The sequence below is a fragment of the Aythya marila genome (assembly GCF_965140915.1).
Source record: "Aythya marila genome assembly, chromosome: 4".
NCBI lineage: Eukaryota > Metazoa > Chordata > Aves > Anseriformes > Anatidae > Aythya > Aythya marila.
In genome coordinates, this window is record NC_139045.1 from 20,327,586 (window position 1) to 20,354,971 (window position 27,386).

The 27,386-nt window shown below is 38.5% G+C and overlaps 1 protein-coding gene across 2 annotated transcripts in view; it reads left to right on the forward strand.

Moving 5' to 3' along the window:
• ACSL1 (acyl-CoA synthetase long chain family member 1) overlaps positions 1 to 27,386 on the forward strand; it is a 37,701-nt gene that overhangs the window by 8,668 nt on the left and 1,647 nt on the right. For both annotated transcript variants that reach the window (XM_082759947.1, XM_082759948.1), the window contains exons 2-20: positions 89 to 316; positions 6,412 to 6,526; positions 6,918 to 6,982; positions 8,239 to 8,340; positions 12,035 to 12,134; positions 12,291 to 12,469; positions 14,947 to 14,979; positions 15,139 to 15,190; positions 15,969 to 16,042; positions 17,148 to 17,225; positions 18,800 to 18,934; positions 20,522 to 20,656; positions 21,584 to 21,679; positions 22,669 to 22,741; positions 23,404 to 23,492; positions 25,440 to 25,556; positions 26,120 to 26,263; positions 27,055 to 27,156; positions 27,232 to 27,303. In XM_082759947.1, coding sequence (XP_082616073.1) covers positions 122 to 316; positions 6,412 to 6,526; positions 6,918 to 6,982; positions 8,239 to 8,340; positions 12,035 to 12,134; positions 12,291 to 12,469; positions 14,947 to 14,979; positions 15,139 to 15,190; positions 15,969 to 16,042; positions 17,148 to 17,225; positions 18,800 to 18,934; positions 20,522 to 20,656; positions 21,584 to 21,679; positions 22,669 to 22,741; positions 23,404 to 23,492; positions 25,440 to 25,556; positions 26,120 to 26,263; positions 27,055 to 27,156; positions 27,232 to 27,303 — 1,956 coding nt within the window. In that variant the 5' untranslated portion in view covers positions 89 to 121. The remainder of the gene's footprint in view (positions 1 to 88; positions 317 to 6,411; positions 6,527 to 6,917; positions 6,983 to 8,238; positions 8,341 to 12,034; positions 12,135 to 12,290; positions 12,470 to 14,946; positions 14,980 to 15,138; positions 15,191 to 15,968; positions 16,043 to 17,147; positions 17,226 to 18,799; positions 18,935 to 20,521; positions 20,657 to 21,583; positions 21,680 to 22,668; positions 22,742 to 23,403; positions 23,493 to 25,439; positions 25,557 to 26,119; positions 26,264 to 27,054; positions 27,157 to 27,231; positions 27,304 to 27,386) is intronic.

Sequence of the window (27,386 nt, forward strand, 5' to 3'; positions counted from 1 at the left end):
TGGTAGGACAAAGCATACATTGCTCTCCCATAACAATGCTGCATTGAAGCAGAATTTCAAATCTGTCTAATTCTTTTCCTGTCAACAGATTCCAGCTCTGGGACAACTGCACTAAACTACAATGCAAGCACATGAGTTGTTCAGACATCTACGGATGCCAGAACTTGGGGATGTCAGGCAGTATGTGCGCACCCTTCCAACCAACACGTTGATGGGTTTTGGTGCTTTTGCAGCTCTCACAACCTACTGGTATGCAACAAGACCGAAAGCATTAAAACCACCATGTGATTTAGCAATGCAGTCTGTGGAAGTAGAGGTAAGTGTCCCTTTATGCTGTCATTCACTGAACTTTGGAGCCTACAGCAGTCACTGCTTATGCAGTGTTTCTGAACTGGAGAGGGGCAAACACTGCTCTGGAGTGTGGCTTGGGCTCTTTTTTTGGCTTGCTGAATTTGAAAACCAAGTTGAGGTTTCAGGTCACTGATAACTAGCATGGGGGAGAGACTGGTGAGAAGAGCTTCTGATCTGAGTGGTGGGAGGAAACTTGTGAATGTTAGAGCTGGCACAGCGCAGTTTTCTACTTCAAAACTGTTTAGGCGATGACTTATTAAACTAAGTCTTGGTCTGAGTGTGTACGGTGGGGTGTACTGATGAGACTAATACTATTCTGTTACAATATCTAGCTTATAATAGCTGACAGATGAGACTTTATATTAGGTTACAAGCATGAAGAGGGTACTAACTGTCCTGAAATGATCTGCGGAAAGATATGAGTCCTGCCAAGACAGCCCAGCCATAGAGTAAGTTGAAATTAAAGCAGCCATGTACCAAACTCTGGATATGCTGGCTTAGTTTTTCCTCTTGATTTCAGAGGTGCAACGTTGCAGTTAGGTGGTCTTAATACTGAAGTCAAATACAGAAACTGACTGGAAAGAACTCTTGTTTAGAAGGAAATACAGACAACTGATTACATGGTTGGTTTCCTGAGCAGCAGTTTTTATCAATTTCCCTGTTTACTACAGAGTCACTGTTTTATGATGGATTTCATTCTCTCTATTTCCTCAGAGTATACAAAGTATTTCCTTTCCTGAAGGAAGGAGATAGCTTTGGATGCTTGTGATCTTCAGGTGAGGTTTTTACAAAATATAGGAAAATAAGGGTGACAGTTTACAGCATTACTCTTGATAGTCAGAAATGACATCTATGGATTTCTTCATACATCTTTGCAACCAAAGAATCCCTTTACATGAGATGCTTTTGTGTGGAAGACCCCATTTGGGTGTCCTGTGTCACAGGTGGTTTATGTGACATCTTGAGCTTAAGAGTAGATGTGACAGTAAACTGATATAAACAAATGTGGCAGAGCAGTTTGAAGTTTACAGTAGGTAACATAACCTTTCATGAGCTTTAGCAAAACACTCTTGTCATAGCCTCAGATCACACATTTCTTTCTCTGTATGTTTCATGATAGTGGAGCTGAAGAATGAAGCATCAGTTGGCCCCTCCATTCAGCAGCTTAGTTTCTTAGTCTCTTTTCCAGTATGGTATACTGGTAAGCTTGCCTACACTTTGTGTTACTGTCATGAAAACAAAGCAAGTAATGGTCCACTGTTAGAATTGCTGAAAGGAGACAAATGTGTTCTGGCAATGTGGTAGCTACAAAAACATCTCTCTGCAAGAAGCACATATATTTTAAGGATTCAGAGGCTAGATCTCACTTCTGGTGAGCTTTCCCAATCTGGACAGCAGCTATTTAGACAGTATATAGAATATTCTTGTAGAACTACATGTTTTAGTGGCTGCAATAAACCAGCTGTGAAGCCTTCCAGCTGTGGAGTGCCTCACTACCCAGTGCAGGCTGGGGGGGCTTTGCACTGGAAGATGGTGGAACTGCAGCTTTTAAAGGCCGTAATGTGACAAATGTTTATGTGCTTGAGACTAGACAGCAGTCTCAGCTCACTACCTTTTACCTCTTCAAGTTAAATAGCTCATCACTTATGGATTCCATGATTAAAATTGTTCTGTAGCATGAAACCTCACTAAAAATACTTAATTAGTACAATATGGATCAATTGAACATTAACATCAGCTCTGAGCAGAGCAGAATAGGTAGTGGGATTACTTTTCATTGCCCATTCAGAAAACATTAGTAGAAAGAAAGGCTAGTGTTAAATGAAGAGCAGCTGAATGTTTTGTCTTGAGGATGAAGAGCTCAAACTTTAATATCTTGAAATGACCGAGATCTGCCCAGGTCTGTTTGACAGTTCAGATAAAGCCCTCATCAATATGATGCTGCAAGCCATCTCAAACTGTAATCAAATGAGAATGTATGTTGAAGTGAGTTTCACATCTGTTAGTGGTACTTTTAACGATGGTACCAAGTGTAATGCAGTGCTTGAAATCCCATCTCTTGCTATGTTTGCTCAGAACTTCACTTCATGTACTCCATTCTCTTAGCTGTGTTAAGATGGATTGTCACTTCCACAGGAGAAAAATGTAAACCACTGCTCTCAGATTACGCCTTAATTTCTTCTTGTTTAATCAGAAGAGACGTTCAGAGGTTTAGAGAATCAGCAACATGCTCCAAAAGAGATGTAGCAGAACACAATTCTACACAGTTGTGAATATCAAATCTACCTGTTTGTTAATGGTTATAACTTTGAGTTGTAAATATGCTTCTGCTTAAGTCTTGCTCATGACATTCTCTTGGTATCTAATGAAGCTAAATGAAGCCAGTGACTGGCATAGGATTTCTATGCCTTCTGATAAGCCTTCATAGCTTCCTTAAAGGAGGAAAAATACCCTATTTACTGCTGTTCAAGGTCACTTCATGGCTCTGAAAAGCTGTAATTTAGTAGGTCAGCACCCAGTGACCTATTCTAACCAACACTGAGTAAGCACAGAGATTGTATGCTGAGTTAAATGGGCTCCAAGTTACTGGAAGTATCTGCTTTCTTTTAGAGTAGGTGCCACAAAATACATGGACTGCAGTCTTTGAAATGTACATGCCACAGTTCCATTTCACAGGGAAAAAAACTGTTTTCAAAGCTGTAAACACAATATGAATTTTGTGAGAATGAGGCCTCAAAGTGAAAGCCTCTCAGGATTCACTTGAATCTGCTGTCTGTGGAAGGGAAAACAAGATTAAGAATGATCATAAATAAGCTTGAGACTATTGCTGAGACTCCTGCTGTACTCAGTTGTGCACTATACCAAAGATTTCAGTGCTGCAATAAGGCCTTAATATTGTAAGAGTGTGAGTTCTTGCTAAATCATATTTGTGACTCTTTAGGTGCATTTGGATCTGTCTGCTTATGGATTGCTTTTAGTTGGTGATGCATATTTAAAGAACCTGAACTATTGATTGAAGAGTGCAGGATGTATGGCTGTCAAATACATTATGTCATGCTTTAAAAATGCAAGTACTTCTCTTGGGTCAAGTTCTCCCGGAGTATGTAGAAATAGGGTGTGTAAACAGTAAGGATGTGAATATTGCCCTGTAAGGGTTTCGGTTGGACTTCAGCTTTCTTCCTTGGAAAGACATTCAAATATGGAGAGTGGTATTCCACTCATGAAGACTTTTAAACCTCCATGCACTTTCCTGATGGTACAGGAACTCTGCCTTGTCTTGTCTTGCAGTAACTGCTTGATTAGACCTGTGCTTCTCTCCATATTAAGGGATTGATTTGTAGCTGTTGTGTGCTCACCTGGGGATTAACGTTCTTAAAACTACATGGCTAGCTTGAAATCCTAGCTTGCACTTCTTGCTGCTCAGAACATGCATGTTAGTGACCCAAGCGTTGCTTGGCAGTTTACTTTCCCTTAGGAACATGGAAATGAGACCTCTTGCCTCTGAGGCATGGTTGAGACAGCAATATATTTTGACAGTGCTGCTCATCCTAACCACCCTGTATCAACACGAAGTAAGCCTATGTCTTAAAGTGGCTGTCTTTTGTTACAATCAGTGCCTCTCTGGGTTATGTAATATGTCTCTTTTTTATAGAATAAATTTCTTTCCTTAAGATGCAGCTATTACAAACCAATCCAAGGTCTTACTCTTAATGTCTACAAGCTGCTGCATAATTGCTCATCTTCTTGTGACAACCTAAAATGCTGCAATGGCTGTCTTAAACAAGTAACCCAAGGCTGTTCTTAGCATTTAAAAAAAAAACAAAACAAAAAAAAAAAAACAAACTTTATTTCTTGGCTCCTTAAGGACACTTTAAAACTGACAACCCTTCTGAGTGCTTGCTTCTGTACTGGGCCTGCCTGTTGGAGCCCATTCAGGTAACCTGTATGGAATCAGCCAAACATCCAGTCCTGAGGCTGAGATGTCTGCTGTGAACAGCACTGCTCATTACTAGTCAAACTAAAAAGCACTTCTGCTACAAAGCTATGCCTGATGGTTGCACAAATATTCTGGTAAGGACCCTTTGTACAGGCTCTTAAAATAGTGTAATTCTAGTCCTTTATACTCCAAAGCAAAATTAGACCAATACCATAATGCCACCTAATAGATGACTTAAAAGTGGCAGCATGAGGTGAGGTCTGAATGATCTTCAGCATATCAAGGTGCCTTTTACCACATCTCTGAAGAATAACATTGAACTCCTGATGGTCCTCACACGAGAAGCTGTGTTCTTCAGTGGGAAGTGAATTTCTAGCAGCCCTAGAGTAAGAGCTAGCTTCACTTTGTGTTGAGAAGAGGAATTAAGTAAGCAGGATAAGCTGGTTATGCTTTCTTTTACTAATAAAACAACCAATGGGTTTCTGCAATAGCAGTCTGTAATAGTTTCTTAATTCCCTTGTGAAGAAGGGGAGTGCAGTCAGCCCTGAATCTAAGCAGTGTGCTCTCTGCCTGATGAGCCTCGTCCTCGGGCTCAGGTAGTGCTTCAGGCCCTCTGAAAGCTGCTTTGTAGTTCTGAGCAGTGGGGCATGTAAACAAAATAGTACCAGCTCAGCTGAGAAGAAAACCAACTTCTTGGCAGTTGCCCAAGGAGTGACTTAAGGTGTGATACTCACCTGCACAGAAACTGGAGCGCATCAAACATGGTGCCAAAACATTATGTATAGATGTTTCCTATGACTGTGGTTACAAACTGTGTGGCTTCATCTGCCTCTGGTTAGCTCCAGAGGTGGTAAAACTGGGAAATCTAAAAGCTGGCCCTGGTTATCCAATGTCTGTGAAACAAATGCAATAAAACTGGCAGTTTGGCTTTTCTTTCCAGGCAGAGATGTGTCCAAGTGATCAGTCCATTTCCTATAGAGTAGATGTTGGTCTGAGGGCAAGTATGCTCTTGAATTTCTAATGTTATGAGTGTTTGGAGGTAAGCTAGTCATTAAGTTGTTCTGGGCCATGTTCACAGTGTATGCTTCTGCTTACAGTCAAAGGAGTGGCAAGCATTACACATAGTTTTGCTGAAACAAGTCCAACTTGTTTCAGTTTTAAAATGTTTTTCCTTCTCTGATGAATCACTAATGTGCTAGCTCCTTTCCATGGACACGTGTGATATGACATCTGCAGTTAAACCTTCATAAACCTGTATCTGTCCAGTTATCTGTAACAGGTGCTCTCTGATCTTCCAGGGTACACTGAAATCAAAACCAGACCAATAGCCTGGGAAGCACTGAATTGCATCTGAACAGGTTTTTGACATCATGGGTGATGGTACAATACATGCATAGACTTAGGTAGACCAAGATTTCTTTGAAAGGGCCACAAATTGTCTACAACCACTGATAAAGAGGATTTTAGGTAATATTTACTTGAAACTGCTTAACCAGCTGTACTGTCTCCGTGTTAAGAATCTGCTTGGTAAGTGTCTGTCACCTGAACAGAACTAATAAGTGTGACCCAATAGTACTTGCACAACTGCAATTCCTGAAACTTTAATAGGTGTAAAATGAGATTATTTGACATAGCCTATTTATAGTAGCACATTAAAACTGACCATGCTTAAAATCATTTAGGTTTTGAAACCTGAGTCTGAATGTGGTTGTTTACTATTTCCTAATTGGAAAAGTAAATTAGGATCTCAGTGTTAACATCTAGAATGCTCCAGTTGAGGTTGGAGGGATTTAGAAAGCTTAACTGCTGATATAATGGGATAAAATGCTTCTAAAGAAGATCTTTGTCTAGTGAGGGGTGTCAAAGGGCATTTTGTGGTTCTTACATATTTGCTCTGTGCTCTCATGTAGCTGAGGTTAGGTTTTTGCCTTGTACTTTCAGTAATGCAGGGAGAAATAGCATCTCTTTAAATGCTGATGTCCTGGGAAACAGAAATGAAGTTCTCTCAAGCAGAATTTATTAAGACTCATAATGTTTAAAATGGATGAGATGTTTTTATTCCTTGAGGAATTTCCTGTTAATTTGTAACTAACAAGTGTCCAACCTTTTTAACTGTTTTTTAGGGTGGTGAGCATGCTCGAAGGTCCTCTCTCCTTAAGAGTGATGAATTGTTAACTTGTTACTATGATGATGTGAGAACAGTTTATGATATCTTCCAAAGGGGGTTGCATGTATCAAGTAAGTTTAACTTTTAAAGTTACTCTTTTCAATGGTGTCAAGAACTGAAGGTCTGGGCTCCTGAAGCCCAGTTGTGGGTGGGGGATGTCTACCCATCAATAAGATGAATTCATTAAATGTGAGCATCTTGAAGGCAAATCCAATTACAATCTCTTGTGAAGCAGCATTGTGTGAACTATGTCAGTGCTGTCTTCCTCAGCCTAAGCCAACCTTCCCTAGCTTCATTCCCTGCTTGCTCCCCTCCCCAACTCCAAAATGGGGTTTGCATTCTGGAGGTATCTCCAAAGAATTACAGGCTGTCAGCTTAATGCTGCTGGGTGTGCAGTTAGTGTGCTGTTAAGACAGGAAGCAGGGGTTAAATTTTAAGAAACTTTTTATTGCTGTTTTTTAGATAATGGTCCATGCCTAGGTGTTAGAAAACAAAACCAGCCATATGAGTGGATCTCCTATAAAGAGGTAAGTAGCCTTTCTAGCTTGGTGCTAGATCTGCTTCTGCGTACTGAGACCATTCACACAACATCCAGTGGTGTGATACGAAAAGACTTGATTATTCATGGTGTTTTAAAGTAGCATCAAAATATTGCAGAAAGATTCTAATTCTTGTTAAAATCCTAAATGAACGGCCCCAAAAATATGTCCAAGGGGAAGAATACCTCCCGCACTTTGTTTATTCACTGTTTTATTTCTGAATGCATTTTGGATTATCTTGGCAGCTCTCAGCATTTTATCGCTGAATTGCGTAGAACTTGGACACTACTACAAAGCTGCAGCCTTTCAGAGGCAGTATTTGGAGGCTCAGAATACTACTATTATAGTCACTCATTTAAGAGGCTAGTTTTACTTTACAGATCTTATCCGTGCTTTGTGGTTATTTGTCTCAATAGTGCTGAATAATGCTTGCACAGAGTGTTAATAGATAGACTTCTACCTAGTAGCACGCTGCTTCATGATTGCTAAAAATATCTTTATGCAAATCTTCTTCTGGACAGCTCTGCATTTTCCGGTTGCTCCTGATTTAGTAAGTGATATCTTAAACTTTGCATAAGCCTTGTGTAGTATGTAGGGCTAGGGTCAGTACAGACCTTTTGTATGTAGCAGAGGTCACTTCCCAAGGTGATTTTGCTGGGTATTTATTAGGTACACCCTCTCATTAACAAAACTTTTTTGGTCAAGACATATAGATTCAAGTCATATGCTATATGGAAGGAGGAATTAGAAAATTACTTTCCCAAAAGCTTTATTTATTGAACTGTTTTGTCTCCTTTATTCTCATACTTCTTGAAGAGTAGAGTGGTATTCATGTAGGCACCGAGAATTCAGTAGTTCAGCAGTCTTCTGAAAGCAGCAGAAGGATGGCATATGTAATGTGTGTCATTGAGAAGTATAAAGCTGCATCACTCCAGGGTCACTTCTGGGGGTTGATACAAACACAACAAAATAGCCTCTTCTGCATGTGAGCATTAAATCTAAATTTAGACTTTAACAGTTAAAGTCCAGCTGGATTAAGTACTCTTGTGTTTTGTGTGTGAGTATGGTGTCTATATTCAGTCTTCAGTTTATCAAGGTCAGAGGGTATCCAAAATATCCTGGAAAACCACTATCTACTTCACATTAGTTAATCTTCTTGTAAGGTTAAAGGAAAATGTTCTATGGGGTTTGTACTGTTAAGCTTGTCTCATCTCTTCGTTTGGCTTCTCTTTATTTTCCCCCAGGTTTCAGACAGAGCAGAATATGTGGGCTCTGCGTTACTCCACCGAGGCTTCAAACCATCTCAAATCCAATACATAGGAATCTTTGCACAAAACAGACCTGAGGTAATTTGACAGTGTTTCTATTAGTGATCTGGCTGTTTCTGAAATGGCACACTTCTAAATCTATTGATTTTTTGCAGTGTACCAAGCTTCCTTACTATGAGTTTTTTGGAGCTGGGAAAGGGCTCATAGCTGACACTGCAGACCCACAAGCTACAGCCATCTAGAGCTAAGAGCCAAAACTGATAGCTGACACAACTGTTAGTCTCTTATGCTCGGGAGCAGGGAATCCAAAGTAACTTCTCTCTTCTTTCTAGTTCATAGGCTTAATGGGAAGCTAATATAGTGCTTATTTGATTTAATGTTATCACCATTTGCTTTCTCTTAAAGTGACAAAGGAGTACTAGGTGACTCAAAGTATTTGGAAGTCACAAGATATTTAAACCCTTCAAAACTCAAGACCTTTAGTGATGAAATATTTGGACAAATAAAAGATGGCTAAAGGTGATAGAGTTCTCTCTGAAAGAGGCCCTGGACATCAAGATGCTGGGTGGGAAAACTCCCAATAAAGGCAAAAATGGAAAATTCCTTAACTTAATAAGGAGGCAGAAAGACTAAAAGTGATACAACCGAAGATCATCTGATAATGCAAAATGTCACAAACCTTTGGCAACTGTGGGGATGTTTTGATTAGCTGGTGTCTATTCATCTTAATCCAGGAGTGGTTCTAGATTGCTGTTACTAAAAGTAGTATGAACTGTTGAGTAAACGTTTGCATATTCTGCCTATTAAATCTATTTAATAGGGGTGAACTTCTAACTTATGTTTGTGCTTAGAGCTTCAGCTGGTGCTTGCTGTGTTAAGCTAATTTAATCCAAGCCTGTATCAAGACAAGAGGATGATTCTTAACTTGTCTAAAATATTCTGTCCATCTTAAATAAACTCTGGCAGCTGGATTCTATCTTTGAGAGCCACCTATTGTGTTGACGTGGCTAGAAGTTGTACCACTGTCTCTGGTCCTGGACAGCACTCTGCTGTTGGATCTTTTCTGATTTCCAGTTTGTCACAAAGCCTTTCCTTCTATCATTAAAGTGTGACAAGTGACTTTACACCCCCAACTTCCTTCTTTCCTAACAGAAAACCTAACTCTAGCATTGTGCAAGAAAAAACTTTTCAGACTCTTAAATCTGGTAACTTGCTTGGATTCTTCTGCTGGAATTCTGGTTCTAACAGCTATGTTTTTCCTATTATGGCTGGGATGGCTCCAACTGGGAATCTGTTAAATGAGTGTACTTACAACATCAAGTAGAAATGAATAAAACAGGGAGCCAGATGTTAGCTAGGTAGACCTTTGAGTGCAAAGAAACTGGCCATCTGTTTTCCAGGGGCTTTGTTGATATGGAAAGTAGAATCTATGACTGTTAGGTCAGTGGATTTTCTGAAGGAGGGCATGGCAGTGTGGTCTGCTTATGGATGACAAAAACAAAATGTGCTTGAATTACTTCATTCCAGCAGGCTTTGAGCTGGATCAGAAATGAGCTGGAAAGACCTGTTTAAGCCAACAACTTCAATTCTGGGGTTTTCCCTACTGAAAACTACTGGATGAGTGTTGTGACATCCAGAATAAAATCACTAATCCAGACAGGAGATTATGTGAAGGTTTTTGTTAGTGATTCACATTTGTCAGTCTGGGGAACTGCTGGGAAAATCCCCTGGGGGGGAATCCTAGCAAGTTACTTGTTTAAACGTTCACTAGAAAAATAAACTTTGGTTAATAAAAACTACTTTCCCTCTGAGTAACTGAAAAACAGATCTCTTCTACAAGTAGGGAACTTGTATTTTAAGTTGAGGGGGAAAAGCACAGTGAAATATGTGGTTTCCCTTAATAGATCATAGCCACATCAGAAAAATGGAAACTTTCAGACTGCCTCAATTCAGTACTAGCTGCTTGCTTGGGCTTTTAGAGGACTCCAGTGTTGAGGTTTGCTATTTGTTTAAATATTGTTTTAAATTGAGATGCTAAAAAGAAAAGAAATATCACTGGTCCAGAAAATAAAGATTGTCAATACAACAGTCAGTGTGCAAGAATAGTTGGAGGCTGTAATGGGAAGCTCAGTTGTCTGCAGCTTCTGAAGTCTGCTGTATAGGCTTATCTCCAATAAAACAAGTCCTAAACTTGAAGCTGCTCAACAAAAATGCAGGTGCCCCATTCTTGTTAGATGTATAGGTGGATGCTGTCTATGAAAAATCATCAGGGGACCCTGTTACAGCTGGTATAGGTATGTGTGCTTAGACTTCTTCATGCAGACCCTAGCTATACCAGTAAGTTCCCTCTTCACTAGTGTTGTACTAGATGACTTCTCTTGGGATAAGACATAAACAACAGGCATGTTGTATAGGTGCCTTCAGAAAAACCCCCTCTGTTAAAGACTCTCAATCAGTAGAAAACTTATTATGGGCAAGTTTCCTAAATTAACAGCTCGTAAAACTGAGATTTAGCAACTTTAGCATAGCTTCTGTTAGATCTCGTATGGAATAATCAGCTGAATGATGTTCAAACTTGTTGTCATTACAGGGGTGAGGCAATTGGCTAGTGTCCTGCAAAAACACTGGAAAACACGATAGCTGGGGGGGGGAATGGTGAAGGGAAATGCTCTTTATTAATGAAATCCTTGTTGAATTGCAAGTTTCTTCATCTTTTTAAGATGTATGTTTTATTTAGCTATCTGGAACTAGCTAAAGGTTCTGAGTTTGTCACTCTTGAGGGGAAAAACAGAGTTGTTCCAGTTCCACCGGCTGCCTCACTTGTCCAGAGGCTCACACTTAAGGAGTTGCATGCAACTCTGTTTTGGTGTAGCTGGTTATTTACAAACCATTCTCAATAGCTACTCTACAGAAGAAGAATTATGAGGCTCTTACCTTGACAGTACTTCAGATGAAATCTTTCTGTAAAGAATTCAGATGGTATCACAAAATAAGGCTACAGGGGTTTGATTACTATACATCTTAGCAGGTGAATCCTCTTAATTGCAGCTTGCAAGGCTGTCCTCTTCTGTGAAAACACAGAATTGGTACACATACATGTACAACCGCATCTTCAGATTAAACCCAATTAAAGGGGAGTAGTTAGTCTTAAGACATGATGACAGACTTCATGGAGCTGGCTTTCCAGAGAACTCTGAACTCTGTGGTAACTGTATGTTGCGTGTCTGGCCCTGATGAGATGTGGGTAATACAGAGATGAGAACAGGCTGTGTATAGATGTTATTTATACAATAGATAAATATACCAGTGTGTCAAGACATGTGCAAGTCCTTCATTGATTCATACTACAATGATATAAAATATTGAAAGCTTCAATGGCTTCTGTGATGACCTAAAGATAAGAAACAGTACTGTACTCCTATTAACTCCTATTCAAAACCTCTTTCCCCGTCACAGGTAGACTAAGGAGATGGAGATAGAGTTATTTTAAATAGTTTTAGAAGAAGTCGGTACACATTAACTAAGAACAGTTGAATTTTATTGGGTTGCATGCCTTCTCATAGCTACCTTCTTACTGACTTTTTTCTTCCTCTGACAAATTTAAAAATAGGCTTTCAAGGTAAACAAGTGATAGAAATTAGAAAGACTTTTTCGTTAAAATTTGTCCAAAAGAGCTCTGTCCTAATAGTGTCCTTATTAGGCTCACATTGGGATTACTTCTCAAAGGTCTGTTTCAGGTAAACACTGACTTGCATCTCATTTCTTTGTGCAGTGGGTCATCATCGAACAGGGATGCTATGCATACTCCATGGTAGTGGTGCCACTCTATGATACACTAGGAACTGAAGCAATTACCTACATTGTGAACAAAGGTAGGGTATTTTCAGTAGTTCAGCAACTGAATATATGATGGCAGAGCTGACTAAGGACAGAACTGTAGCTGCCTTCAGATGTTTTCCTTTCACAAGATCTGGAGTGTGAATGTAGTCCACACTTGTTGTATTGATAATGTTGTTCTCTTTCATCAGCTGACTTATCACTGGTTTTCTGTGACACACCTGACAAGGCTAAACTTCTGTTAACTAATGTGGAAAAGGGGGAGACTCCGATCCTCAACACCATTGTTATCATGGAACCTTTTGGCACAGATCTTGTAGAACGTGGCAAGAAGTGTGGGGTAGAAATCTTCAGCATGAAAGAAATAGAGGTAAGTGTGCTTAATCTGTTCTAGTGCTTTCATCTTATTTACTTGCAGAAGAATAAGATAGTGTCAATTGCACAGATCTCAGGACTGAACAGTGTGGTGGGTTAGTTTCAAACTACTTAACTGTCTCTTGGGTTGAAGCTCATACAAAGAGAAATCAACTTGCTAGTGGCATTTTACAATGTGCAAGATATAAAAATGTATGTCAAGATAATGGAAAAACATGGTACAGGTGTAACATCAGATCTGAACATTAAGGCTTATTCATATGAAACAATAAGTCATATGCTGTGAAAAATACTTCAGAATACAGTACAGTGAACAGAATCCTTTTTCTGGAAATTGACTTTAGCCTCCTAATGTTAGTCTTAGTCCTTTTGCTTGTAGTCATTTTTTCTGCTTGGATCTCTTGTGCAAGTTATTAGGAGAAATTTGTCCTGAGTACAAATTGCATAAATGGCATCTAACTGCGATATTATGAAATGGGATTTAGTCTGGTTCCAGCTGTAGTGCTGGTAAAGGCTTGGCTTATTAGGATCTGCATATCTCACAGTAACTGTGCTCATCTTCTGCAGAGGTGTGTGGTAACTAGTAATTAAAAACATAATTTCACTGAACTTGTTCTCATAGCAGGCTTATGTGCTATGTTAATAGGGCCACCTTCTGGTACAGATGCAAAACTGCCTGCATGTTATCCTTTACAACACAGTTAACTAGTCTCAGCTAGGCTGTCAAGTTGAAATGGTGCTAAAGACATGCAGAGTTTTACATGATCTGTACAGTGATATAGCTGACTGAGAAAATGGTTGGGTTAAATAAGGAAAAAAACCTGCAGGGATAGGATGGTACACTAAAATCAGCTTCTTTGTGTTGAACTCTAGTTTTTATTAGGTATTGTCCAAGGGATCTTCTAGCTACAGGGAAAAAAGTGAATATTTAGAGCATATCTGCTCGAGTAGCTACTTCCAGTACTGTGTTAGGTCTTTGCCATGCTATTGTAACAACATGTTGGGATTAATGTAGTAATGAGTGCTCCTTTCTCTAAGTCTAAGAAGTAAGACAAACTTGAGTATTCCTAATAGTGTCTCAGTGAACAAGAATAAGTTTTAATCTTTAAGGGGTAAGAGCTTTTAGTCTCTTAAAAGACAACTCTGCGCTGTTTAGAAGCTTAGATTAGAATGATTATTTCAAGCATGTTTTCTAGGTTTCTGGCATGAACTTACTGTTTCCTGTACTCAGTGTGACCAGATAACAATCTTGGTTTCTGATGCTTAATGTCTGTACTTATGCTGTGATGATTTAGAGCTGATTAGCTGTGAATAAATGGCTATTTGAGAGGAAGAGATGTTGGCCTTCTCTTCTAGATCAACAGAATTGTGTAGGGATCTTAACTGTGTATTAAGTAAATACCAGGTCTTACTCAAAACAGGCTGTATTGAACTGCTGGTGGCACTTGAAATGCGGATGCTGTTTTGAGTAGACAGTAATATACTGTCAATTTTCTTGATGTAATGACACTTTCAGAAGGGCAAACTTACAGATTAGGGAAAAAGGAACATCTGTAAACAATTAAACTTCTTTGTTTATGGGTAATCTAAAGATGTAAAAACTATCTGTACACAAAGGCTAGTGCTAATAAATGAGTGTATAATAATCTCAAATACTCTGGTGTACTTAGAATTTAAAGGCAATGAGGATGTACCTGCCCTAAAAGGGGCAAACCTGTATTTAACAAAAAGTCCATTTTTAACTTATTGAAGCCCTTAAACAAAACAACTATAGCTGCTTTTAGTCTTAAATAGATGTGACAGGAATAAGTCTGGATTTGAAACTTCTGAGCTCATCGGTATTGAACATAAGCTTTCTACAATTTCATATTAATCATTATATCATTGATGGTAAAGGGATCTTGATATACATTCCCTTCAGCCTAAAGATCTATGGCATCATTAATGTTCAGGCATAAATAATTGTAATGAGGAAGAAAAGGTTCTAGTGGACAGAACTTGCTGCACACCATTCATCAGTATTAAAAGGACTACAAACCACCAATGAGCCTTCATGGGGAAACTTCAGTCTTCTGTCTCAAAGCAGTGATGTAGATGCAGGGTGCTTCGTGACATGAATACTGCTCTACATGGTCAGCAGTTGTCAGGAACACATCTGTATGAGCTGTTGGACTGTCTGCTGTGGCTTGTTAGTATACTACTTAACCTTGAGCTTGTCTTATGAATGACTTCTGATTTACTAGTTGAAAAGAGTTTTAGGTATTGCTCTTGTATTTGTAGAAAATACTAGATCTTCTAAATGTCCCTTAGAGCCTTTAATAAAGATACTTCATGCTTTTGTAAGTTACAAATGCTTTAACAGGCATTCTAAAGGATGGAATGTTATAACGTTTAGTAAGGTTTTGTCTGGTAAATTTAACACAAAGTAATGTGCTCTGACTTAACAGTCTCTCCTTTCTTCACTTCCTGTAGGAACTGGGAAGAGCACACAGGCAAAAACCTCTAGTAAGTATGAATTCAACTGATCTAATCTAACGTATTCCATAGATCAAACTAGCAAATGTTTCTATCTCCCATAGTTCAAAAGTAACATGAGTATTTCACTGTTTTATCCAGGTAATCTCTTTCTAGAGAACTATACTAATACTTTCTTAACTCTCATAGCCTCCAAAGCCAGAAGATCTAGCAGTCATCTGTTTCACCAGTGGAACAACAGGTACACCTCATTACATTATGCAGAATTCATTATCTTATATGTGCAAAACTAATTCAGAAGCCCTCCTACTGTCTTTTCCAAGACTCTCCCCTGCCGCTGCATCTTTTTGGCAAATAGTATCTGGGGAGGTTTTGTGGTGAGGCTCACTGACTTTTCCTGTTGACTAATACAGAGCTGCAGTTAAGGGGGGTAGAGGTCTTATGTTTTGGGGCTTGGAAATAGGTACTGAACTTGTGCTTCCATTATAATAACAGCTCTGACTTCTGACTCAGTTCTGTTTTTATACTAGCAGGACTTGCTTCTTGGCTCTTATGCACAGCATACCCTTGCTGTAAGACCAAAACAGAAAGCCAACTGCCTAGATAACTGACAAATGTCAAGCATGTGACAATAACCAACATTGGTAGGGAGTAAAAGGGAAGTGTACAATGTTATTAATTATACTTTTAAAGCAGCTCTTAGATAAGTTGTCTGAGTTTGATAGCTTCATCTTCACAGAAATACTGAATTTTGAATGAGAAGCTTATCCAAGAAACATGACTGTTTCTAGAGGAGTTGCTGTACTTAATAAATTTGAAGGCTTCCACACAAACTTAGTACTTTAGCTGGTAATAGTTTTCTTAAATGTCAGCCACTTCTCTACCTTTAATACCCTTCATTGTATCTTAATGTCTGCGAAGAGTTTGACTGAAATGCTACTAGTTTAATTTTACCTTTGCTTGGAAACTTAAAAGATTGAAGGATTTCACTGTTGCATCTTGATGTGCTTCTTCCTTAGGAAACCCCAAGGGAGCTATGCTCAGTCATGGAAATATAGTCAGCAATGCTTCAGCTTTTCTGAAAAATACAGAGGTAAACATCAAGGTTGATGTAGGTTTATTTGCATGAAGGGGAGTATCTCAGGAGTGAAAATGGATCTTAGTATGTTAAGTCTAAAACGGGTGAGATTTCAGCAATTGAAAAATGTGTGGGCAGACTGCTGTCAAATTACTAGTTTAGGAGTCAACATATACCTAAGGTGCCTTTCTTTTACTTTGTAGTATATCACATAATTCACATGAAACTTAATAGAAAGCAAATCAGAAAAAAAACTATGTAGAACAGTAGGCAAAGTAGATTAAACTATAAGGAATAGATTTGGTTGCATTTATCTTAGTTGTTTCTTCTTTCAGTTTCTCCTTAATTTCTTTGCATGTAATGTGGGGACCAGAAATAGAATAGCAACACAGTACTGATATTAATGCAGATCTGTTGGATGTTTTGGGGATGTTGGTAGAGGTGTTTTTTTGGTGATGCTGGGTGTTTGTCTTCCTCTTCCCCCCCCCCCCCCACTCCTACCAAACTGATACTGCTGTATTAATAATCATTGGTCCACCACAGCTTGGGAACTTGTAACTGTACTTGTTGTGTGGATGTGTCAAAAGTTTGGCATGCAAAAAAGCAAAATTCTCATGGGAGAGTTTTTGGCATACCTACTTTGCCAAGTGCCCTGCATATAGGATTGTTTCTAAATTAAGCAACTGGTCTCATGATTAGATCATGTGAGGTACTTTGATATTGACCTTATGTTAAATTGGGTAAATGAACTTTCTGACCTACAATGAATGTATGCAGTAGTATGTCTTGGGGGTTAAAAAAATAAATAAATACAATCTTCACACCATCCTCTACATTATGTATATTGGAACTTCATGTGGCTTCTCTCAGAACTTGTTTCTATTCATAATTATATAATAAGCTGTAAAAATCAGTTACTGTACTTGGCTGTTACAGAAGATGACAATTTCTGCAATGTGCTCAAAGCAATGATTTCTAGTAGTCTTGTTAATGAGTGAAAGACAATGCAGCTGTGTTTCAAACAAAGCTGAAGTAAGGGCTGTGCTCTAAAGTTCTGATATCTATTTGTATTGTTTAGCTTAAAAATAATTCTTCCTCTGTTTTGCTTAACACTTTTCAGAAAACATTTATACCTACCTCTGAAGATGTTCTGATATCATTCCTGCCCTTGGCCCATATGTTTGAGAGAGTTGTTGAGGTAGGCATGTTCTTCAAAACTACTGTATTTTCTTACAGAACACGTGATTCCTGAGTCTCACTGATAAACAGTATTTGTTTTTGCCTTTTACACATGTATAAAAGCTTGAGGTAAGGTTCAAGAAAACATCCCACAATAGTGAGTACTAGACAACTAACTTTCATGCTGAAACATCAGCCTTAGGGCTAGGATTAATAAGAAACTGGTCTAGTTGAACAGGACACAATCCTTTGGTATACTTACTGCCTAGAAATTCCATCTAATCAGTGCAGTACTAAAAATGCATGCCCTGCTTTAGTCTGTAAAAGCTGTAATAAAGACTTACTGTGTAATGTGGCCACCTGCTCATTTAAACAACTTAAAAATAGTTTTGTGTATATTTACCATTGCTTTCAAGAAACGGGGGGAGGTGGATTTTGTTTGAATGCTGTTCTCTTCCAGGAAATGAAAATGGCTTTTAACTTCAGAATTTGTCACTAAATTACACTAACTTGGATGGCTTTTTTCTGTAGGGTAGAATCTGGAGCCTCGTTTTTTGAGAATGAGGGAGCTCTGGACTGTCCTAACCAGTAGTCTTAATTATGGGCTGAAAGGCCCTTAGTTAGGTGATGCATAAGATGTCTGAGGAAATAGCATCATTCTAGTTGCATGTATAGTAAAGGCATGGCAGTCTTGTACTTGAAGTTTAACTCAGCTCCTTTAGGTGAGATAGAAAACCAATTTGAATTGGGGTACAGCCAGATTTGATATACAAGGGAATAACAGCCTCCATGCAAGTGTGAAAAGATGCATAGGGCTGGAAGCAGTCCCACAGTTTCAGTTTGGAGCCCTGAGCTTTCTACTGAAGGGGTTAAGTCCATATGTCTATGTAGTATGTGTAAATATATATGCTTATGTATGTGTGTAATTGTATATTATGAAGAAAGTAGATGCACCCCAAGATTTGAGTGTCCTTAGGCTTGAAGGAAGAGGTGTGCAGGGGAAGGGGGAAGAAATAAAAACTAGTAGGTATGGAGAAACACAGAAAAGTAGGGCTGCTATTAAAAAGAATAAATAGGCTGTATAGGTGTGGTGGGTAGAGAGCTTCTAGGCTAATAGAGAACACAGAACACTGCGGGATTGTCTGCCTTCCATGGTGTAGGTCTGAAGTGGTACAGAAATAAGCAGTGGCTATGCTAGAATCTTCCAGAGAGCATCCTGAACACCTGACAAAAAAATCCTTGTTTGTTCAATCTTGTTGGCAAACAGTAAGGAAAACCAGAGTGCAAGAGAATACTAAACAAGTAGCACACAGCAGAGATCCCTGCTGGATCAGTACGTGGTATATGTTGACTTCAAATGCAGATTTGCTAGTCTGTAGCAGGGAACAAAGTTCTAGTATTTGAGCTTGTTAGACGTTTAAAATAGAGGACTTCAATATTTAGCTACCTCTGAGCTGTACCTTATTTGACCAACTTCTTTGGTTAGGGACTTTTGTACAGTATTTCTGTTGGTCTTTGCCCCACATACAACAAACATGTCCTGCTATGCTTTATACATGCTGTCTTCAGACACTTTTTGCTCTTTTCTAACAGTGTGTGATTCTGTGCCATGGAGCTCGGATAGGATTCTTTCAAGGGGATATCAGACTACTTATGGATGACCTAAAAACACTACAGCCAACTGTATTCCCTGTAGTACCACGACTGCTGAACAGAATGTTTGACAAGGTAAGTCTAAAGCTGAGACTAAATCTGTGAGCTTTGAAAGACTTCCTGAAGTCTGATTAGGGCAGAAGTAACTATTGTGCTCTGATGTTAAGTCAGTGCTCACAAATTGTTGCATCTCTCTAAAAGTGATGAATGTACAGGGAGAAGTACTGGCTGTATTAAAGTGTTTTCAGGCAGCCAATACTTGCTGGAGAGAACCAAGTCTAGTCAGACTGTTCTGTGCATTTGTTAACTTAAAGCAAAATAGTAAGTTCAAGTCCAGTCAGCACCATGAACATGAGGCTTAGTGTCCGCAGGCCACATTTTTAGCATCTGACTCATGGAAGGGGATTTGCAAATCAAGGTCAGGTGTCTGCCTATGTTTGCATGGACAAGTACAAGTTTCCTACACAGCAGCCAGCATGTTCTAGCAGGAAGAACTATAAACCAGCCAGTCCGAAGTGCTGGAGAGAGGGTGTGTCAGTAACCCTATTCTCTCCTGTGCTTGCTACTAACCTTCTCAGGGTCATCTGAGATGGGTATTCAGAAGTAGTTTCTTGGCCTTTCTACAGAAGATATTAAATCATTGTTTTTAATACAAATAGCTGACCCCTATGAGAATATAGCCAGAGGAGTTGGAGGATACAGGATGCAGTCTGGCTGCTAAAGAAATGGCAGACCTGTCTATGTTGCCTCAGTTGGGACAGTACTCCTCTCATGAGACTTGAGCAGCAGCAAGTGATGCAACATTCCGTTTGGTCACAGCAACTTCATCTGGAGGGGAGGAAATACTGAGGCCAACTGCCTGTAGTGCTTAAAACTTAAAATACCAGAGAAGAATGAAGGTCTGTATGTGTTGGAATTACAGAAACAGGGCTGAAGCTTAGAACTCCATTCTCCTTTCATGATCTCTTACTACGTGTTCCTAGTGCCATGAAAATCTCATTTCTGTGGCAGTTTCAACCTCTCAGCCTTGTAGTAATCTGGCATGTGAAGTTCCAAGTGGGAAATAGAGGTGACAAGCCCCATAATGCTGAATTGCTGCTGGGTCTTTGTCTCTCCAAGGGAATATACTATCTGTGGTTCTGTTAAGTCTGCTCTGTGGCTTCCTGGGAATGACCAGAAGGAAGCCTTAAAAAGTAATCTAAAAAGCAAGCTTATATATGTAAGATTGCAGACCCCTTCAGAAATGTCAAATATCAGTGTTTTCTAAAATGCTATTTATGCTTTTATTGATTTGTATTACTTTAACATGTTATGGTGATATGTACTCTAGACTATACTGAAGATTATGCTCAACTCGTATTTTAACCAAACTGGAATAGAAAAAGCAAGCAAAATGTCAATTTTCATTCATACTTAAATGAAGAAACTAAACATAAAGTTGTCCCCAGTTGGATGGGAAGAAAGGATTAAGCACTAGTTTTTGGTGTATACAAGAGGTAGAGAGGCCAAATCCAGAAATACTTCTTACCAGAAATATGATGCTTACCAGCAGGTGTCTGACTTGCTTGTTTTTCACTGTAAGAATCTTTGTGTACTACTGTAAAAAAAAAAAAAGTGAATGACAGTCTGAGACTACTAATTGTAAATCATCTTCCTTAATAGATTTTTGGGCAGGCAGATACATCATTAAAGAGGTGGATGCTGGATTTTGCTTCCAAGAGGAAAGAAGCAGAACTTAGAAGCGGTATAGTCAGAAACAACAGTTTCTGGGATAAAGTCATCTTCCGCAAAATACAGGTATGCTTGAAATTCTGAGTCTTTGTATTATGGATATTGGACCTCTTTTATTGCATCACTTATTTTTTCATGATTATTTTTGGGAAAGTTCCAGATGTGCTTACTTAATTACAGAACAGCAGTATGATGTGTTTTCAAATACTGGAAATGTAAAGCATCACTACATATGTTTTTTGTGGCTTATAGGCATCAGTTTGCAATTACTGAATTTGATATGGGTGGTTATAATCTGGTATGCTGTTTATCACTTATTAAAGATCATCTGGTTACTCAGAGTAAAATTCAAAACCTTTTTCCTACTACTTTCCAATTCTTCCTGTTCTGGTGGTATCAGTTAACTGCATTCGGGAAGTTGCTCTAGAAGTCTGTTTCTTTAAAAGAACTTTAAAAGTAGCAAAAAGTAGCAGACTTTAAAAGAAGCAAACACCCGCCTTCTGAAGGAGGAATGCAGAATGTTGCCCAGTTGCTACATGTAGCCCTTACAGTTTCCTCACTGTCCATAACTAGCAAACTTGCCTGGTATTATGTTGGGTGGCTTGCAATGGCCTGTATCATGGTTGCACAACACCCTCATGTGGCTGCTTTTATAGTATTCAGGTTATATGAGAAACCAATAGAAGGCAGGTTAAAAGTAAAAACCCTCAACTTAAGTTCTTTAGACTTCTGGCTGAGTCTATATTTCAGTGGCACAAAAGTATAGTCTTTGTAGATGCTGTGTATTTGAGATACTGTTTATTCCGGCCATTAAAGAGATTAAAATGCTAAAACATTCCATGACGGACAACTTGCATAGGAGACTGAACTTCAGCTTTTAACATTTGTGGGTTGTGCATGTAGTCAGATAGTGACTGAGGGCAGAAGAGATAAAGACTCTAGAAATCTTTCTAAAATGCTTTTGGTGTCCACATTACCTTGTGTCTGTTGTAGGCAAGTTTGGGAGGAAGAGTAAGGCTGATGATCACAGGAGCAGCACCTATATCTGCAAGTGTACTGACCTTCCTGAGGACAGCTCTTGGCTGTCAGGTGAGTTCGTTGCTCTTGATCCAAAACCATAAACATTTTAGTACCTGATTTAAACTTTGATAGAAGAACACTTCTAGTGGTCTGATTATATGGATAACTTGTTAGCATTCTTTTTGGAGCTGTACAAGTACATATTCCTTTCCAGAGTTTCTCTCAGACCTCCAAACCTTCTGTATTCATCCAAAGTCTCTATGGTAATTTCAATAACCATCTAAGCCTTCCTAAGGGAAAAACTTTCTCACTGGCAGCTGTATTCAATGATTAATGTTTTTGGATTAAGTTTCTGGACTTGCCTTGTCTACAGAAACATTCATAACTGTACTATAGAGTATCTCAAAGTTATGTAGTATTGGTTTGAAGATAATTCTAGGTAGAATCAGACAAACTTCAAAGGCAAAAGACGTTTTTGAGCAAAGTATATGCCGCTTGAGGTAAAATCTGAATAACAGATTCTGATGGAACAAATATAAAATAGATTTCAAGGATGGAAAACATTGAAACGCTAAAACTTATGAGGTTTCTGTGACTTGAATACCTTCAGTGGTATGCTAGTATAGCAGTGAGCTCTAAACAGAAGAGGCAGTTCTGTCTTACATACAATACCCACAGTGCTGGGATGAGATACAGGGCGTCAATTTCTGGTCATCTTGGACAAACCTGTCCTTCAGCAACATGCATGAAGTCACTTCTAGTACATCTGTTTCTTCCTGTTGCACTGTACTGCTTTCTGACTTAAGAATATGGGTAACATTGTGACCTAGATAGGTGTCACACAGCATGTGAAACTATGAAATCTTGAGTAAATATTAACTGAAGATGGAATATCATTACTTGAAAGTCTTTATTGCAGTAAAGCTCTTTTTAATTCATAAAGATGCTGAGGGTTATGCTAAATTCAAATTTAAACTGGATTAGAAAAAAAGCAAAATCTTATTCTTAATGAAGAAACCTTGAAAAAACAATCTTAAGCTCTTGGTTTTATTTCCTAGTTCTATGAAGGTTATGGACAGACTGAATGCACAGCTGGATGCTCACTGTCAATGCCTGGTGACTGGACAGCAGGTACAGTGTTTAATGGTCTGCTTGTCTGTTAAACTTCAGGTTGCTATAGAAGCCACAGTCATGTTACTTAGCCTGTTAACACCTGCTTTAAAGAACTAGACTTTATTTTTCAAGTCAAGTAAGAAAGCTTTGAAAGGATCTTGAAGTTCCTAAATAGGTAGGAATGTTCAGTGAGTGAAGTTGTTAACAGGCTTTGCCCTTCTAGTTCAAGTAGATGTAGGAGAGAAGTTATACTAAAATGTATAGCCTTACAGAATAGAAATCTGTGTATAAACAGTGCTAGAAGTTTAAGTGGCATTTCTGGTGTATTTGGAACAATCTGCATTTGTCAGCCATTTCATCTCTAGCTCTGTAACTGTAATTCTGATACTTGCAGTTACAGTAAGACTTTTGCTACTCTAGTACATCCACAGAGCAAAGATCCTGATTATACTAAAAAGAAAGCAAGCCTGAATAGATGGTTCAGTTTTTAAAGTTCAAGGGATATCTGAACTGAATGCTTCAGTCCCTACAAACTAAAAGCTATCAGTGTAATGGTATTAATGTGCTAAGTTGCCAGAAACTGATGTTCATCTCTTCCATTACTCTAGTATTTAGATAACTTATTACTTTAAAAACCTGATTAAACCCATTCAGGCTACTAAAGCTTTTCTGTTTAATAGGTCATGTTGGAGCACCAATGTCATGCAATATCATAAAGCTTGTTGATGTACAAGAAATGAATTATTTGGCTGCTAAAGGAGAGGGTGAGGTGAGTAACTTCAGAATGTCAAGCTTACTTGGATAAGGCAGGGGGAGTGTAGCTTAAGCAAGTAACTGGCTTGTGACTGCAAGCAATACATAATTGTGGTTATTTGCTAGTGACAAATCACTGGGCTACGCTTACCAGAAATGCTTAAGGAAAGAGCAGCGTTAAGATTCTTCCATGTTGTGCATGTGACCTTATCTCTAGTTTCCTTCAAAATCGTCTTGTCTTTAAATATGGTTTTAAAATTTAGTTGCTAAGGGAACTGAGTACATATTGTCTTAATGAAAAATGGTTAATGAGTCTTAATCTTGTTATGCTTCTCTTGCACTTGCTGTGAAAATTTGCTGAATTAGGAGTGAGTTTGGACTTAAATATAGTAGTACCTTAAAATTATCAGGTATCATCTTAGTCTCAGTTTTAACTTACTCAGTCAAATTCTTCTGGATTTATCAAATGGTGTAACTTGTTTCACAGTACTGATGCCTATAGCTGTAAACTTGCTTTGCCTAAAAGAGGTTATCTTCCTCCTTGTCTGCCTGTTCTTTAGCTCTTATCTTCGGCTGGATTCAGCACTCCCAGTCTTCCTTTCTGAGAATAAGCTTCTGTTAGTCTCAGCTCTGTCAGCCTTTCTTTTCACTCTTGCCAGTTATCCATGTTCAAAAAAGATAAACTTGCAAGTAGAATTATGTTTATATGCAGATGAGGTCTTAGTGCCAGTTAGCAGGATATAGATAAATGGCTTGTCTAAACTGGGAAGAGTTGTCACCTACTGTTATCCAGTAATTACAGGAGTCATGAGAAGTTTGATCAATCAGCCTTTGACTTAACTAGGACATGCAGAGTTCTCTATACATCCTTCCAGATGAGCTCTTTTGTAGCAGAAATGACTGAGGTTTTAAAACATGGCCTTGGTTTGGTCATGAGTTTGGCACTGTCCTTTCAAGGCTATCAGAATCCCTGCTAATATTTTGATGACATCTGTTCATTGTACAGGAGTTCACCTGTATGTCTACATTTCATCTTAAGGTAAACACTAAAAATGCTTGGAATTATTTTTTTTCTAGGAATTGGCCTCTGAACCGTATTAGCAATTCTCAGACTACAGGAAGTTACTGTCAGTCTCTAAAAATTCTTTAGCCAGTTCCTTGCTCACTTAATTGAAAATAATTAATAAATTAATTAAAACTTCCCTGTGGTTATCTAGCCAGGTCAACTGTATTTGTCTAGGTGATTAGTCCCTATTCTAGGTAATTCAGTCCCTATTAGCATTTATTACTGATTTGACTGTAACTTAGAACTAGATTCTCTACCCTATTCTTCTAGACCTCTCTTTTCTAAGGAGGTATTTTATTTAAGGATCAGCAGGACAATAATAAGAGCTCTTTCATCTCCCACAAGAAACAACGCTTCTATAGCTTTGACTATTGAGAAGAAAATACTTAAGTCTTGGATCACCTCTGGACACTTTGTGTTCTACCCCATGTTCCTGACTAGTTGCTCTATTATGTACTGTTTTATTGACAGACATTGTACTAATTGTTGTAGTGGATTGTAGGGTCAGACCTGTAACTATTTTTTGTGATGTTTCAGTTTTACCAAACCTAAAACTAACATTCTCAAGCTGAGAGGTGATTGCCAGATCCAGACATGAATTTCCTCAGATAAAGATAAGCTTACTCTGATAAATTCAGATTATTCAAATAACAAGCAGGAGTACTGCAGTTAAACTGAAAGAACAAACATGTGTGACTGCTTTTTATTACACTTCATACTAGTGGAAAATCTTAAGTCTTAAAGAGGACCTCAATGAATAGAGATTTTTCTACCGATGTGTAAATTTTGTCTTTGTAGTGGTGGTTATTGAGAGCTTTTGGAGAAAGCATTACTTGCAAATAGTGATTGCTGCTATGAAGGCAAGTTAATACACACTAATAAGCAACTCTTTTTCAGGTGTGTGTGAAAGGGCCAAATGTATTCCGTGGCTATTTGAAAGATCCAGAAAAAACAGCAGAAGCTATAGACAAAGATGGCTGGCTTCATACAGGAGATATTGGGAAATGGTTACCAGTAAGTTAACATTTTATATATATATGAAACGTACTTCTATAGCTATTAGAAATTATTAAAAAAAAAACAAAACACTTGGTATTAAGAATGAATTAAGTGAAAGAAGAGTCCCTTTAGGAGAAGGAAGAATTATGTACATATACAAATCTGTATGCTTGTGGTTAAAAAGAAAAGGTGGTACAAATTCTGAGGTTGTCCTTAGTTCAGGTTAGATGGGTGCAGAAATTCAGGTTAGATGAGTGCAGAGCGTGTTTTTTCAACACTAGTTTAACAGTACCCTAGCAGTATTCTACTGTGTTGCCAAAATTTAACTTATAGCAAACTGTCTTGGATCATACACAAAACTTAAATTCATATTAAACCAGAACTTAGGCAGTAGTGCTTCTGGTCTGTTGTAAAGCTTAACAGAGGGTCCAGAGTATCTTCTGAAGCAGAAATGCAAACTGTTGTTCATACACTTAATTTTGGTGTATTATATGACTTGCTGTGACACACTTAGTCTGTGTAGACTGATTATCACTTGAAGTGCCTCTTCTGAGTGGGAAATTTATTTCTGTCAACAGAATGGTACGTTGAAGATCATTGACCGGAAAAAACACATATTTAAACTAGCCCAGGGAGAGTACATAGCACCAGAGAAGATTGAAAATGTGTATCTGAGAAGTGAAGCACTTGCTCAAGTGTTTGTCCATGGAGAGAGCTTGCAGGTAGGCATTCTTTGGGTAATTAAAAACAATGCAAGGAAGAGATGAAAGGTGGAGAAGTCTTTCCTCATTCTTCCCCATCCTTAACTTTGCATCTGAAATCTTAACACATTTGTAGAGCTTAGGGAAATGGTTTAGTGGGGACTGTTAGCGTTAGGTCAGAGGTTGGACTCGATGACCTTGAGGTCTCTTCCAACCTAGAAAATCCTGTGAAAATTCTGTGATTCTGTGATTTTGTAGAATCAAAATTGAGTAGGAAAGATCAGCTAGTCCAATCCCCCTGCCATGGGTTGGGGACATCTTTCACTAGATCAGGTTGTTCAAAGCCCCATCCAACCTGAGTTTAGCACTGTCAGGGATGGGGTGTATCCATGGTTTCTCTGGGCAACCTGTTCCAATGTCTGTTTAGTATTAGACATGGTAGTTTTGAATCCACTTCAGATTCCACCAGTTATAACATGCTTCTGGATCTGGTTTCAGACCACATAGTAGAGCTGGATTAACTTAATTGATTATTAGGCACGGTAAATAAACTGCTAACAGCATGCATGGAAACAGTGTACCTGCCAAGATTTTCAATTTACATTTACAAAAACCTGAAGAGTATTTCAAGAGATTCTTTTATGAGCAGGCTTATGAACTGCACTCCTGTCTTAAAGCAGCAGAAAGCTGCTGAATTTCTAGTAGAATCAGAACTACCACCCAAAAGCAGACACTGACTAGTAGGTAGCATGTAGGAACTAGTGTTGCCTTAGATTCAAAATAAAAACAAAACCCTTCAAATTTCATTTTAGGCCTTCTTAATAGCTGTTGTGGTACCTGATCCTGAGACTTTGCGCAAATGGGCCAAGAAAAGAGGACTTGAAGGCTCATATGAAGAGCTCTGCAAAAACAAGGTGAGTGATACCTAATTAAACAGTTAGCTGTTCTGCATCAACTCTTTCAAGCTAAAAGTGTTCTTGTATCCACAGGATGTCAAAAAACACATTCTGGAAGACATGGTGAGGATTGGTAAAGAATCTGGTTTGAAGTCATTTGAACAGGTAAGATACAAATTAAAACCAGTTCCTGGATACTATGATCATTACTGAGATGTTTAAAGAATTAGGTGTCCAGTTGTAATTTG